Source organism: Aspergillus alliaceus (assembly GCF_009176365.1).
Source record: "Aspergillus alliaceus strain CBS 536.65 unplaced genomic scaffold BDW43scaffold_6, whole genome shotgun sequence".
In the NCBI taxonomy this organism is placed as follows: Eukaryota; Fungi; Ascomycota; class Eurotiomycetes; order Eurotiales; family Aspergillaceae; genus Aspergillus; species Aspergillus alliaceus.
This window is the reverse complement of record NW_022474689.1, coordinates 148,665-162,440: the sequence shown is the minus strand read 5'-3', so window position 1 is coordinate 162,440 and position 13,776 is coordinate 148,665. Positions and strand designations below refer to the sequence as shown.

The 13,776-nt window shown below is 48.9% G+C and overlaps 4 protein-coding genes across 4 annotated transcripts; 1 reads left to right on the top strand and 3 right to left on the bottom strand.

The window, feature by feature from the left end:
- Positions 1–1,265: 1,265 nt before the first annotated feature.
- Positions 1,266–3,698, top strand: BDW43DRAFT_322557 (threonine/serine exporter family protein; the record flags this gene model as incomplete). The annotated part of the gene is made up of 2 exons (XM_032049587.1): positions 1,266–2,115; positions 2,149–3,698. The coding sequence occupies 2 exons, from the start codon at positions 1,266–1,268 to the stop codon at positions 3,696–3,698; spliced, it is 2,400 nt and encodes a 799-aa protein (XP_031903971.1).
- A 962-nt stretch (positions 3,699–4,660) lies between these two features.
- On the bottom strand, positions 4,661–6,265 carry BDW43DRAFT_264717 (uncharacterized protein). Its single transcript, XM_032040698.1, has one exon. It carries the CDS (start codon positions 6,140–6,142, stop codon positions 4,769–4,771), a length of 1,374 nt encoding a protein of 457 aa, XP_031903970.1. The 5' UTR covers positions 6,143–6,265; the 3' UTR covers positions 4,661–4,768.
- Positions 6,266–7,540: 1,275 nt separating this feature from the next.
- BDW43DRAFT_200715 (uncharacterized protein) lies at positions 7,541–7,841 on the bottom strand. Its single transcript, XM_032039137.1, has one exon. It carries the CDS (start codon positions 7,739–7,741, stop codon positions 7,580–7,582), a length of 162 nt encoding a protein of 53 aa, XP_031903969.1. The 5' UTR covers positions 7,742–7,841; the 3' UTR covers positions 7,541–7,579.
- Positions 7,542–10,665, bottom strand: BDW43DRAFT_264715 (anoctamin family protein). Its single transcript, XM_032040697.1, has 4 exons — positions 10,213–10,665; positions 9,991–10,144; positions 9,645–9,939; positions 7,542–9,589 (listed from the first exon to the last, which is right to left on the bottom strand). Exons 1-4 carry the CDS (start codon positions 10,349–10,351, stop codon positions 7,943–7,945), a joined length of 2,235 nt encoding a protein of 744 aa, XP_031903968.1. The 5' UTR covers positions 10,352–10,665; the 3' UTR covers positions 7,542–7,942.
- Between the last annotated feature and the right edge of the window lie 3,111 nt (positions 10,666–13,776).

Sequence of the window (13,776 nt, the reverse complement as noted above, 5' to 3'; positions counted from 1 at the left end):
GAGCTAGATGCTCCTTAATCAGGTCCTATATGGTGCATTCTGCATGATGAATTGTAGGAAGCTCAGAGTGCCTTAGTAGTTCTCGAAGAGGAGATCGATAGATTCGAAGATTCAATAACACATCTCTCAGGCCACGACAATTTCCTGTTAAGCAGTATAGAAGATATCCTTGTAGGAGTCCAGAACACTATTACTGTTGTTGATAGATGCGATACCGTCGTGGCTATATCGACGCAATTACTCGAAGATGAGTCAGGATATAGAAGCAACGATCTGTTGAAAATACAGGGGTTCCTGAGTGAGTCCTCCAAAATGCAAAAATGAGATTCATGATGCACGCTATTCTCAAACCCTCTATGAGTTTCGACTGTTATTCAATGCCTCAGTAAAAGAAAATGAGATCGCACATGCTGTCGGAAATATGGACATTCATCGATTGATATCATTGAAGCCCGCGCATTTCCGGGGTTGGCATATTTATAACTATGTTCTAGATCAAATCTATCAAATTTTGAGTTGAATTGAACGTCTAGACCGTCGGTAATCCACACTAGTAGCTTTCGCATGGCCAGGATACCTTTCACCACAACCGGACCTATCCGCTTTGCAACATCACCAGGATACCCAAAGTCCCTCTATTATTTACTGGATAGTAGAGCAAGTCAAGTTATGATAGGAGGTATCAGTTAACCCTCCTCAGTTCGCTCCAACAGTTTATACAGCCGACATTTACATGTCACGTAAAAAGTCCGGAAGTGCATCTGGACCCACATAAAAACTCACTGTTTGCGTCATAGACTCATCTTCCAAAGCGTCAACATCCTTCAAAGGGGTCCACAACAATTGTCCACTCCTCCGATAAGGCTGTTAGTGGTGCCTTTCGCTGGTGTTGATCCTATATGACGTCGAACTACCCATGGTTGGGACCATTGTGGTTTTCTACCAGAAAACATCTAGTCTTGGAAGATCGTCTAGTAAACATCCCCCTCGCTTTCATCATTTTCGCCCGCCTCGTTTGATTGAACAATCCCTTGGATCTAGTGAATGTGATTATCTAGCTGTGGATCTGCCCTGAAGTTAGTCCGACCTTCACAGCACCTTCCTCGGCATGTAGTGGTGCTTGAATACAAAAACGTCCTCCTATACTACTCTGGACACTCTTATACGTGCTGCAGATTTTAGGAATTTCTATCGAGCTAGCGTACAGAGTGAATCCTCTTAATTAAATCCTGCTTATTCATATCTCTCCAAAAGACACCACCCTCATGACCCAGGACCGGCGCGATAGCGGAGCAAGCCAGAGTTCATTAATCAGTTACCGGAGTGTTGAGCCACAGGGCCCAGGAACACCCGACCATCATGTTGAGGGTCAAGCAGCCAATGTGTCGAAGAACAGTCCGAGCAGTGTCTCGCTCTCCCGCCATCATCGGGTCCACTTTAGCACAGACCTGAGCTACGAATACGGCGACGTCAATGCTGAAACCGAGGGCTCGCCTGAGGCGGCACCACCGGAGGGTGGCTATCGAACCACGCAGGGGTCCGTAGATATCACCGAGGAGCGGCCTAGGAAGCGGTCTGTATTTTCTAATCGCTCTCATGGTACAAATAGTGTGGACTTTGGGGAAGTGTCGCCTACTAAACCCGCTCATCCGAGTCAGGGGGGTTCCTTTCTCAGCAGAGTATATGGGCTTCGACATACCGTGACGGATAAAGCGAGAGACTGGGCGGCTCGTCTTGGACGCCCGCCGTCTGATGAGCAGGATGTGCGGGATATACAGCATCGTCCTGACTCGGGTGGACACAGCGGGCCGGCTCTTTCTGAGAAAGGGTATGAGCAGGATAGATCGAGCTCTGAGGCTCATCGTCTCGTTCGGGAAATGTCTCATGACCGGTCTGTTTATCATCGTCCTGGACATGGAAAGCCATATCCGCATAAGGGTCCGGAGTATTGGGGAAGTCCTGGTGATGCGTGGAATGATCGGAGACTCCGACGCAGTGGCAGTACTGGGGGTGTTTTATCCCAGCTGCTGAAATTGAATGGGGCTCTAGACCACTCACACATCGGTGGACCTTCAAATACTAGTCAGTCACCTAGACAGATGGAGACTCCTTTGGGTGATAGCAGCACGCCCGGGACAAGCACACCAGGTAAAAGGAAATGGTATAAAAAACCGCCGAATATGTCACCTAATACCCTTGCTGGCTCTACAACCAATATCAGCGGGACAAGCACACCGGTCTCGAGTGAAGTGCTCACCGCTGCTTCGAAGCGGCGCAGCAAGCAATCGCTGGGAAATATGCGCCTGGAGGACGAGATAGAGATTACCTTACAGATTGCGCAAATTATCGCTCGAGAACGATATATCATGCAGCTATGCAAGGCACTCATGATGTTCGGCGCCCCCACGCATCGATTAGAAGAGTACATGCAAATGACTGCGAAGGTACTAGAAGTGGATAGTCAGTATCTCTATGTGCCCGGCTGCATGATAATGTCCTTTGATGACCCATCGACACGAACCGCAGAGGTCAAACTAGTCCGAGTCTCCCAAGGCGTCGACCTAGGACGTCTCTCCGAAACCCATAACGTCTATAAAAACGTTATCCACGACGTGATCGGCATCGAGGAGGCTATCCAAGAACTAGAAGACATAGTGAAACGCAAACCGCGGTACAGCAAAATAATAATCGTCTTGGTCTGCGGCCTCGCCACAGCCATGGTCGGACCCTTCGCCTTCGGTGCCAGACCAATCGACATGCCCATCATCTTCTTCAACGGCTGTCTCCTTGGAGTAATGCAACACATCATCGCCCCCCGCTCAGTCCTCTACAGCAACGTCTTCGAAGTAACAGCCGCAGTGCTAACCTCGTTCATCGCCCGAGCCATCGGCAGCATAATGACAACCATCCACGGCACGCACCAATACCTCTTCTGCTTCTCCGCCATCGCCCAATCCTCCATCGCCCTTATCCTCCCGGGCTACACAGTCCTCTGCAGCAGCCTCGAGCTCCAGTCCCAGAAGATCGTCCCGGGCTCCATCCGCATGGTCTACGCAATCATCTACTCCCTCTTCCTGGGCTACGGCATCACAGTCGGAACAACCATCTACGGCCTCATCGACCGCAACGCAACCTCAAAGACTACGTGTCCAAACGTCCTGGGCTTCAAAAACCCCTACGTCGCCCGCTTCCCCTTCGTCATCGCCTTCTCCATCTGCCTTCTAGTCATCAACCAGGGGAAGTGGAAACAGGGCCCCGTAATGATCGTCATCGCCTTCGCGGGCTACGTCACTAATTACTTCGTCACAAAGCGTCTCGGCACAAATACCCAGGTTGCGAATACCGTCGGCGCCTTCGCTATAGGCGTTATGGGGAACCTGTACAGTCGTATCTGGCACGGTCATGCCGCGACAGCTATCTTACCCGGGATTTTTGTCCTGGTGCCCTCCGGTCTGGCGGCATCTGGATCGCTGATTACGGGTGTTGAATCGGCAGATGAGATTCGGTCGAATATCTCTAGTAGTAGTGGACATGGGGGCAATCAGTCTGTTGGGGTTGGATCGGGGAAGCAGAAGTCCGTGCAGGATTTGGGGTTCGGGATGGTGCAGGTTGCGATTGGGATTACGGTGGGGTTGTTTGTGGCTGCTTTGGTGGTTTATCCGTTGGGGAAGAGGAGGAGTGGTTTATTTAGTTTTTAAGAGGGCGTTTTGGGGAATTAGAATATAATATACTATACATAATTTTTGTTTTGTTTTCCTTTCTTTATTTTTCCTTTTTTTTATTTTTTTTTTATTTTTTTTGGTATCATCATGATAGTAACATTGGTGAGAGCCAACGTGGTCGTAGGTCTACCGTCCAGGGATAGACCTAATGGTACTGTAGGTACTGTACTACGCAGCGCCTCCCAGAATACTACATGACCTATCGGCAAAGGAGATACTAATTCCATAGCCCAACGACGTGCTGATCTTCGGACACCTGTAGCGTTTAGCGTTATTGAGTGGTGGGGAAACGGTATATTGATGACATAGATGTCTAGTATAGCCACCGGTATCAACTTGATTGTATGCATGAGTTGGACAATTCACCCTAACCACTCTTTCCCCGCAGTCGAACAGAAGGTATGAATTATGGTTGGCCTATCACTCCCTCGCTTCACATTACCCGACTATGCAATGCCTTCGTGAGAGTCCTTGGGAAGGGGGGAGGGTTTCTCATGCCGAAGTGAGTATGTTCAGTATTTTTGTCTTCGGTGGCGGTATGGACTAGGTCGGTATCAGCTGTTACATACAAAATCAGGTAGTGGTCATGCTAATGAATTAATTTTCGTACGTCAATTTGAAGATGGGCGCTCCGAATCGGAAGAAATAGTCAAAGTAGTTTAGGGAGCATTTAAGTAATCCACCTGTATTCAGACGGCTCTGGGAAAGTGAGATAAAGTAGTCAGGGATAGAAGCTGCCGTGTCGATATTAGGAACCGGATGGGGCTTGATGAGAGCATTTAGAGAAGAAGAATGACAATAGTGACATATGCTACCCTAGTCATGTTCCTTTCTTATCTCCTTTCTTGACTGGGCTACTGTACAACCAAGAAACTAAGCAAAATGTCTTCATTAATTATTATTACCGTACAAATTTCCTTTGTATTATCCACATTAATATCTATGCATGCAGATCTACTGCCTCATGTGCCGGCACAGAGTGTCCCAATGGCCCCCCCCCTATTCAAGAGAGACGATATACATATTGGTATACAGGACGTGCTATATTACTCACTCTCCCTGGAGAGCATAGACCCCATCATTTCTAACAAATACCGCTCCCGATACAGCAGGACTTTCCGTCCGGCGTGCTGGAGATACTGACGACACAGATCGCGCAGTTGAGCTTGTAGCGGCAGGGGAATAGCGAGGAGATGCTCTGGGGTGAGAGTGACCTCGACGAGTTCCGCGTCGGAAGCGGGGAGACGGAAGACGGCGTCCCGGACGTCGGAAGGAACGGATTTATCGCGCGCGAGCCAGTCGCAGAGGGAATCAAAGAGATCGTTCGTGATGATGAATTGGACAAGAGAGTCCAGCCTCGTCCAGTCGAGGGCCTCGCTCGGCGAGGGGAGAGCACCGAGCGCGTTGTACAAGGTTACCGTGGTTGCGAGACTGTCCAGTAACGGTGCGTCCTTTTCTTCGTCGCGAATTTCTTGCGTCTCTCGGAGTAGGATCCCGCGTTGATCGTAGTCGCTGACGACCGGCCGATCGTAGCCTAGGTGCACTCGCCAGAACCGGTTGCATGCCACCTGGAGGACCATGCATGGCGCGAGTACCACGTATCCCCACCACATCTTGGCTGTGACCATGGAGGCGGCGCCGGCGATGAGACCGGTGAGGCCGGAGACGACGGCGTGCCACTTAAATTTGTTGAAGCGAAGGTGAAGGCGGTCTCGGAAGGGGGCCAGGGCGGGTACACGCGCGCAGGCTCGATCGTATCGGTGGAATCGGCGGGCAAGGTATACGGACCAGACGGCGTTGACGACTCCAAATGAGGCGGCAAAGGCGTTCCCCACGAATCCGGAGAGGAGGTTACTAGCGTGGAAAACTTTGGGGTGGGCGCCCCAGATGGCCATAATGGTTCCCGTGCCGACGAGGAGAGCACCGAGTCCGAGAAAAACGTCCATAGCGATGCGGTCAATAAGCTCAGTGCCCAGCTCGCGCCATCCGACGCCAAGACGGCTGTCGATCAACCGGATGAGATCCGGGTCTGGGTTGGTGGACACCAAATAATCATTTTGTAGCGATTGTAGGTATTTACGTTCGGCGTGGAGACGTTTCACGTTTCGCCAGCTGAGGATGAAGTCGCGGAGGGCAACGACACTCATTAATAAAGCGATTGGACCTCCAATGGCCATCAGGATCATAGCGTGCCGAGGAACAGGGATCTCATTCCACACATTGGCTGCAAAATCACCCGCATTGGCGAACTCTAAAAATCCCGTACTGGCCAGCAAGCTGTTGCGGTACCAGGAGGGGTGAACCAAATGCCATCGTCTACGCCGGCGTACGACAGTTATCATGGGGACGAGCTTTCCCGTTTCATGCTCTTGGAAAAAGAGGTCGGTTTTTGAGTCGCAGGGACGCTGAGAGGGGCACATCGGGAGACGGGAGGAGACTCGCTCCTCCAGAAAAGAGTGTCAAAAGAGGGGAAGGGAGGGAGGAAGGGGAGAGAAAAAGAACGAGGCAAGGCGAGGGGTGAAAGGAAATGGAGGGCAATGGAAGGGGCTTTTAATGGGCTTTTAACGGAAGGGGAAAAGGAAAAGGGAAAATTGATGGGGAAAGAAAGGGAGGAAGACGGAAAGGGAAATGGAATGGAATGTCGGTCACTGACTTCAAGAAGGATGATGTGATTGGTGGGCCCGGATGACTGATTGACTTTCCCTTGACTTGGCGTTGCCTTGTAGGGCTGAAAGTGGATTCAACACTAAGTATGGTTATAATTGAGTACACAGATGAAGAATGGGTCAGAAAGGATGCCTCAATTGCCTCCGGTGATCCTCCTCGTAACCTCATCAATGGTACCATACACACCACCTTTGACCGCCCATCAATCCCTCCCCCCTCCCTGCATGAACGAGCATCTGCATCCATGCCCATCCCTACCCAATCCTACGTATCCCTCGACACACCTGGAGACATGCAAAATGAGAACAGGTACCTATCACAAGCAGCGTAGGCTTTTGTGGCCGAATCACCCGAACTCCGCCGGGGCTCCAGATCCTTCGCCAGTATCATGTCTTAGCCCTACCGTGTAGGTAACCAATTTAGGTAGGCTAGTGTCAATTTCAAGAAATAAGGGGGGAACCGGTACGATTCCGAATACCCGATGGTCCGCCTAGACAACTCGCTGATGATACGTAGCGAGGTCTAGTTCGATCGGTTCCCCAGTGGCAGAAGGTTCTGTGGTCCGTGGAAGGACGTAGGCTGAACCATGCCCTCCAATCTCTCGACCCCATTTGCTCAACCTACACTCCATCCACGTGGATAGCAAATAGGAGAGACCATGTGATCCGTGCCAACTGTTGTGTTACTTCACCTCGCGTTATTTTGCGTGTTCGTGTATCAAAGCATAAGAAAAATATATATCTCTTACGATGTACCACCACGACTCATCTTGTGTAACTTGCTCGAATGATTCGATGCTTCTCGAAATATGATTTTCACACCTATCAAAATGTAACTATTCATTGCCCAGTCCCTCTCTAATTAATGGTTGTAACCCATCAGGTTCTCGGGAGAGAAGAGGTGGGGGTGACAGGCTATTCATTGTTTCCGTGTCGTACTCAGATATACGCGAGCGGATAGTGTCAAGCGTGGGCCTGGCTGCGGGTCGAGGGCGCGCTACCTATACATTGGTGACCAATACAGGAGAACTACTTGTTCACGGACACAAACGACGAGTTCAGTCTGCGACATTTCACTCTAACCGATCTCACTTCTACCGGGATGATGGCCGGCCCGTTTGTGACCAGTACTGGAGAACTATGTGCAGGACGGATTGTTACAATGTGTATTATTAGATTGATATACCTAGGCTATACGTCGTTCATAAAGAGAATTTGCCAACCTGTCACCCCATACCAAAACAAAAAGAAATAGAAAGTACGTATGTACACAACCCTGAGTAAATATGCATCCCGGGAACTAGTAGCACTCATCAAATGCACCGATGTGAAAGGACAGGATGTCAAATCCATAGGAACTAGAGTTCAAAAGACCCAACGGGAAAACGTCGAGACAGAATTCTGCACAGCAGGCAAGTAATCGATACCGGTGGAAGGTTGACGGCAAAAAGTCACACAGGTCAACCGCGTTGAAAGAGGAAACTAGAAATGGTAATGAAAACGAAAAATGTGAAACAGTTCTACCCTGACGCAAACATGCTCGATTGGCCCAGTCTATACGCCCTTTTTCATCTTCTCGGGCTGCACTGAATCTCCCGCTTTCAGGGCTTTGATCAGCCGAACGCCGGCGTCGGCTGTATCTTGAGGGGGACATGCCCAGAATCGCTCCTCGCTCGTTGACTCATGGTGACCGGGGTGCAAGGACTCCTGCGCCTTGGTGGGGACATCCGTTGCCGTGCTATAAACATTCACCCTGTCTTGGAAGCGCACGCGTTGTCGGCCCTTTGGCGAGGTACTCCGTGAGATGTCGTCCAAGTAGCTTTTGCGCATCGCATATCGTTTGGCGGCCTCCCGGCGAAGTGACCCCGTGGCAATTTTCTCCAGCGCTGTGCGCACGACGAATTGTAGTCCGAGATACGCCCACTCGGCCGCCAGGAGAGTCAACAGAAGCGAGGAGAGACACACATCAGCCATGCCGCCGCGGTATAGATATACGATGGCAGCGGTGGACAAGGTTCCGAGCCAGGTGAGAACTTCCAGTCCCTGCAGTGAGGGCCCGATCGAGTCGGCACGGATCGGCGGGGGGCGCTGGCACTCGAGGCTCAGCTTGAAGAAATCGCCTCGCAGTTCCAGCCAGTTGTTGGCGAGAAAGCCGAGCGGGACGAGCGGCCACGACGTCCCGAAGAGCGCGAGATAGCCGTACTGGACACACATCTCAAGCGTATCATCGTGCACGTTGTATTCATCCGCCTCGGCTTCATTTCGGATTCTCCCCAGAAAGGATGCCTCGTCTGGGGCGTCGTTCAGTAGCTGATCAGTTCGGTACGAGTAACGGCGACCCCCCGTTGGGTGCGATTTCCGATAGTCACGCCACTTTTGCACCAACACTCGTTTGACATAAGGGAGCACAACCTCCTCGCCAAAGTTCAGGATCTGTCCTGTCACGGACAGATAGATGACTTCTTGTTGCAATCGTGAGGGGTCAATGTGGACTCGGCGGGTGTCAATAGACTTGGCAAGACTACCCACGCGAAACATATCGAGATATGGCAGCAGTCGGGCGCCGAATGGGACATACACAAAGGCCGTGAGGATCGTGGGGAGGAAGGAGGTAATGAAGTTCATGACGAACGTTTTGGTGGTTTGTGCGATGTCATACTGGTCCTGCGTGCGGTAATTTTCGTACTCGGTCAGCTGGGTGGCCATGTCTGTCAATTTATTGTTGATCCATGGCAATGACAGGGAGAAGAGGACCGTCGGGAGGAACTCCAAGTAGTCTTTGAAGGGGCCCGTGTACACTTCCGAAATAAAGATCTCCATGACAAACGTGACGACGATCAATGATCCTAATGCGATACTGGCGATCGTGGCAAAGGGCAGGAGGAGCATTTGGCGCATGAATTGTTTGTGCGCTGGGAAGACGCGGACAATTTCACCCGTCACGGAGTCGCGAACTTCCTTGTCCCATACGTACTTCGGGCGATTGACCTTGAGCACTCCTACGCCCTTAACGTTCCATCGTAAGCTCAGATCAGTTTCCCGGATTTTCCAATATTCGACAAAGACGATGCTCCAGAGGCAGTTGACAAATGCCGAAGCAATTGAGTACGGCCCTAGATAGAGCCAGGAAAAGACGCCCCAGACGGCAGGGAAGACCAAAAAGGTCGAGTAGCATTGGATGAAGGCGAAATAGTAGGCGACCTAGGAGCGGGGATCGTCAGCGGGAGCCCCTGGTGTGATAATCGAGGGGGCCAACCTTTTCGCCGTATAACGCCCGGATCGCATCTAGATCCTCTGCGTTTAGTAGCAGGGTCCGACTCCACTTACGCAAGAGGTCGGCATTGGCAGACGGATCGTGTAATGGAAAGGTGCTAGCCACATTCTTCCATTTGCCCAATTGAGCGGTGATGCCCGCACCTCCCAGCGCCTTCGACCAGGTAACCGCATGGTATACGGATCGGAGTTCTTCAGCGGCGGTTTCGGAGTCAATCGCGGTGTGCTCATCGCCGATGGGGACTTCATGGATGATTCCATAGAGCCAGTCTTTTACCCTAGACGGTGTTAGCGGAGTCACCGATTCGCAGTGGGGTCTTCAGTCATACCGAGATTTATACACCATATTCCCCAGGTGGTTCCGGGGCACGCGGATGCACAGCAATAAGGAAGGGCCATAGCCGCGTCGGACTTGAACTTGCAGTTTGGCTTCTTGCAGATCGTGGATGAGGGTGCGGAACTCTTCGATGGCATTGCCAAGTTCTAGAGACAATCGCGCGAATTAGTGAGACGTGCCTATCAAGACAAAAGACCGGTCGAGAGAAACTTACCGGTGTCCTCAAACTGGTAGTGAATGACCCAGTCCACGCCAAAATTGTTGGCTTCGGCCCTATCGAGTTCGCGGCTTCCCGTAAGCAGACCCATGTCGACAGAGGGATGTTGTGCGAGTAGAAGCAATAATAAATTCATCAGAGGGTATTCATGAAGTGATGGTGAAGGGATAAAGAGTAGCCCGCATCTCCGCGGATCATTCGACGGTTCATGCAAGAAAGGAAGAGAAAAAAAGAAAAGAGAAGGAAAATGGAATGGGAAAGGAAAAGGTGAAATGGGGACAAGGGTTCGTCCTTGCTGCCCCACGATTAATGGGGATTTGCCGTCGATCTTACAGTTGGGAGTGTATTGTTTGTTTGTATCCGTGGAATTAACACAAACCTTGACAACGGAGGATCCATGCCAAGCTTTCAGCCCTACAAGGCAATTGGTTTCCCTTCAGAGGGACGAACCTTCTTATTTCTCATACTTCTTCTTTTCCCTCCTGTGATAATAAGGATTACGTAGTGCTCCGTAAATAAATCAATTAAAGATAAATCTCGGAAGTCTCGGTCTGGATATTCCACCTTGTTCCATACCGATTATGAAATTCTTACAACAGGTTGTGCCAGTGGCTGATTCTACGATGTTACCCGGAAAGACATTGCTTTATCTGGTAACCGAGAGACGGAGACTTTTAGCAATATTTGGTTGCCTAGGCCTTCCTCTGAGTACCTAAGTCATGGCCACATGATCAGCCTCATTTTAGGGATAGTTTTAACTACTAGTACTTGGTATCCGTAGTGAAGAGATTGTGGCAACGTCACTCTCATCTCCACTGAGTCTATAACTAGTACCAGTAATTCAATTCCATTTATAGATTCGTCTCCTTTTCACTCCCTTGTTTCATACACAAACGGTACTGTATCATCAATCTTTCCGTACTAAGAATGCTGCTGCCTGCCCCTAAGGATGTTCCTTGCTCGGGGCGTCATCCGCCGTTTCCGGTTTAGTGACTGATTAACCGCCCGTAGTTCGGTGGGTCTGGAACTCCCAAGCCAATCGTTTCCCAATAGTGGGGGAATCCCTACGGGGCGTCGCGGATACCCATTCTTGTCATTCATCAGAGACTCGTAATCATACTGGTGGAAATTATGATTTGTGAGATAAACGCCTTCTATGTATGAGTGGTAATCAAAAATTAGAAATCCAATTTGCTCAACTTCCCTTCTGACTAAGCGAAAAGCCATGTAACGTATTTCACTACCGAGCGCCGCACCACCACCGAGCGCCGCACTGTGTATCCTATACTAATTCAGCATTTTTTGACCTCAAATATCTCAACAACTATTAGCTTAATTGTAATAATATTATAATAACAGCTATGTATATACATTTAGAATATATATTCTTAAAATAGTTAGATGAAGACCTATATAAGGTCTATAATATTAGACTAAAATAAATTACGCAAAATTACAATGTTATATATATTACCTAAAGATCTATAGATATATATCCTATATTATTTTAATATTAAGATTTGCACCATCTCAATATACTAATTTAAAAGTATAAAGTAGATTGGACTAAGTTTGGTCAAGATATTAGAGTCAAAAAATGCTGAATTAGTATGGGATATATGGTGCGGCGCTCGGTGGTTGTGCGGCGCTCGGTGGTGGTGCGACGCTCGGTGGTGGTGCGGCGCTCGGTAGTGAAATACGTTAACTAACTAGTTTACATTAATTGTACAGATGGCTGTATGTATGTATGTATGTACTGTATTATGTCCAACTGTACGACCCAAGAAATATATTTATATAGTTATTTTTTTTTACCTCTCCCTCTCCCTTCATCTCCCATCTGCATGTTGAAACCATTTCATGCGCTGTTCAAATTGATCAGCTAATTGCTCTTCTAACTTCCGCATCGTAGTGACCCTACATATACTTGGGGCAATCTGTGTTAGCGCCGTTAGCATTCGCCTTACCGCCCTTCCGTCGATATATCATCACCATCACCGCCTTTCAACCTTTCCCTATTCCCTCTTCCTCTTCCAAATGGTCTGGGACAGCGTTGAGATCATGGCTCGCCGTTTCTTTCCCGGCCAAAGTGCCGCCTTCGGGCTGAGCCTCTTACTCTTCACCTTCATGTTCCTTCCCACGCTGGTCGTCCTGTTGGCCGTGATTGTCTTCTTTTTGTTTTACTACCCGCGCTTCCGAAAGCCCACTCCGGAGCATTAACGAAAGAGTCAAAAACAAGGCTAAAATAGAAAAGGAAAAAAAAAGAAAACAACGACGATCACGGTAAGGATTGCATTTGGAGTGCTACTCACGTGTCCAAGGAGTAAAACTAACCGCCTCCACAGATAAACTCTTGTACAATATTAAATGCACTTTGCATGATTCGTACGATTTATTCAATAATCTGTAAGGGCTGAGGCTAGCATGGAGTCGCTGTTTACGTACGATATCACTCGATTCGACTTTCATGTTCCTTGGACTCCATGTTATGCGCATTTGACTTCGGTGTATTGATCAATGCAAAGGTCGGATACGATCAATTCATGAAGGCAATAATTCGGTCGGATCCTCTTTCTATTCTCCTTGACTATCATCGTTCTTGTCAGCGCCAAGCTCAAGCGGCACTGGCCAAACATTTCACTCGGCCTTCGATTGCACTAATTCCTGGCACATAGCTTGAACGCTGGACTTGACCGTCTTTCTCAACAGCATTCCTCATGGATAGTGTTGCAGGGAAGAAATGTCATACTAGATGTCGGAATATTACGGAAAGTAACATCTGTAGCGAGGAATACATGGGAAGCAAATCTAATACAATTCAATGAATGCGCGGTATCTCGTTCTGGCCTGTGCATATTTATACTACTGCGCAGTGACTATATTGACTCCGGAGTATCTTCACCATAATATCGCCTTCCTATTAAAAGCCATTCAAATCAAATATCCTACCCCGCTATTGGATCGAGTAAGGCTCTTGACAAGAATAGCCGGTATTCAACAAAGTTATGCAATCTGTCACTCTACAGCCACACGGGTAGATTCATATTGCCTTGCACGTTTTGTACTAGCAATGGGGAATGCATCGAGGTGAAGGATATGGTACACATTTGTATTCATATTTCTGCGCTGGTTTTCTTAGGGATATTACACTGTCACTGGGTTTGCGTGCTTATAAATAGCCCCTTGCTCCCTCATCCCCCCTCCTCTTCTTCCTCAGCCTCATCATATATAATCATAACTAGTATCCCACCTACTACTCTACTGTCGATGGTTAATGTATATCCACTTCTTCTTATAACCATTCCCTGTACTTGACACCACAGTTATGGGGGTACGCTCTCTTGCGTGATCGAACGTGCAGGTGAGATGACAAGCTCATATCATCACTACACGATTTACAAACCGCGAGCCTTTTTGTTGGGATTTTCTGTTATATTTAATGTCTTCGATGTAATCCTTTCAAGACAGCTCTTATCGACCAAGTTAACGCTAAGCCATGTCATATCAACTTCTTCAAGCAGATGTCTTACGATTATCGACAGGCGAGGTCGGATCTACCTT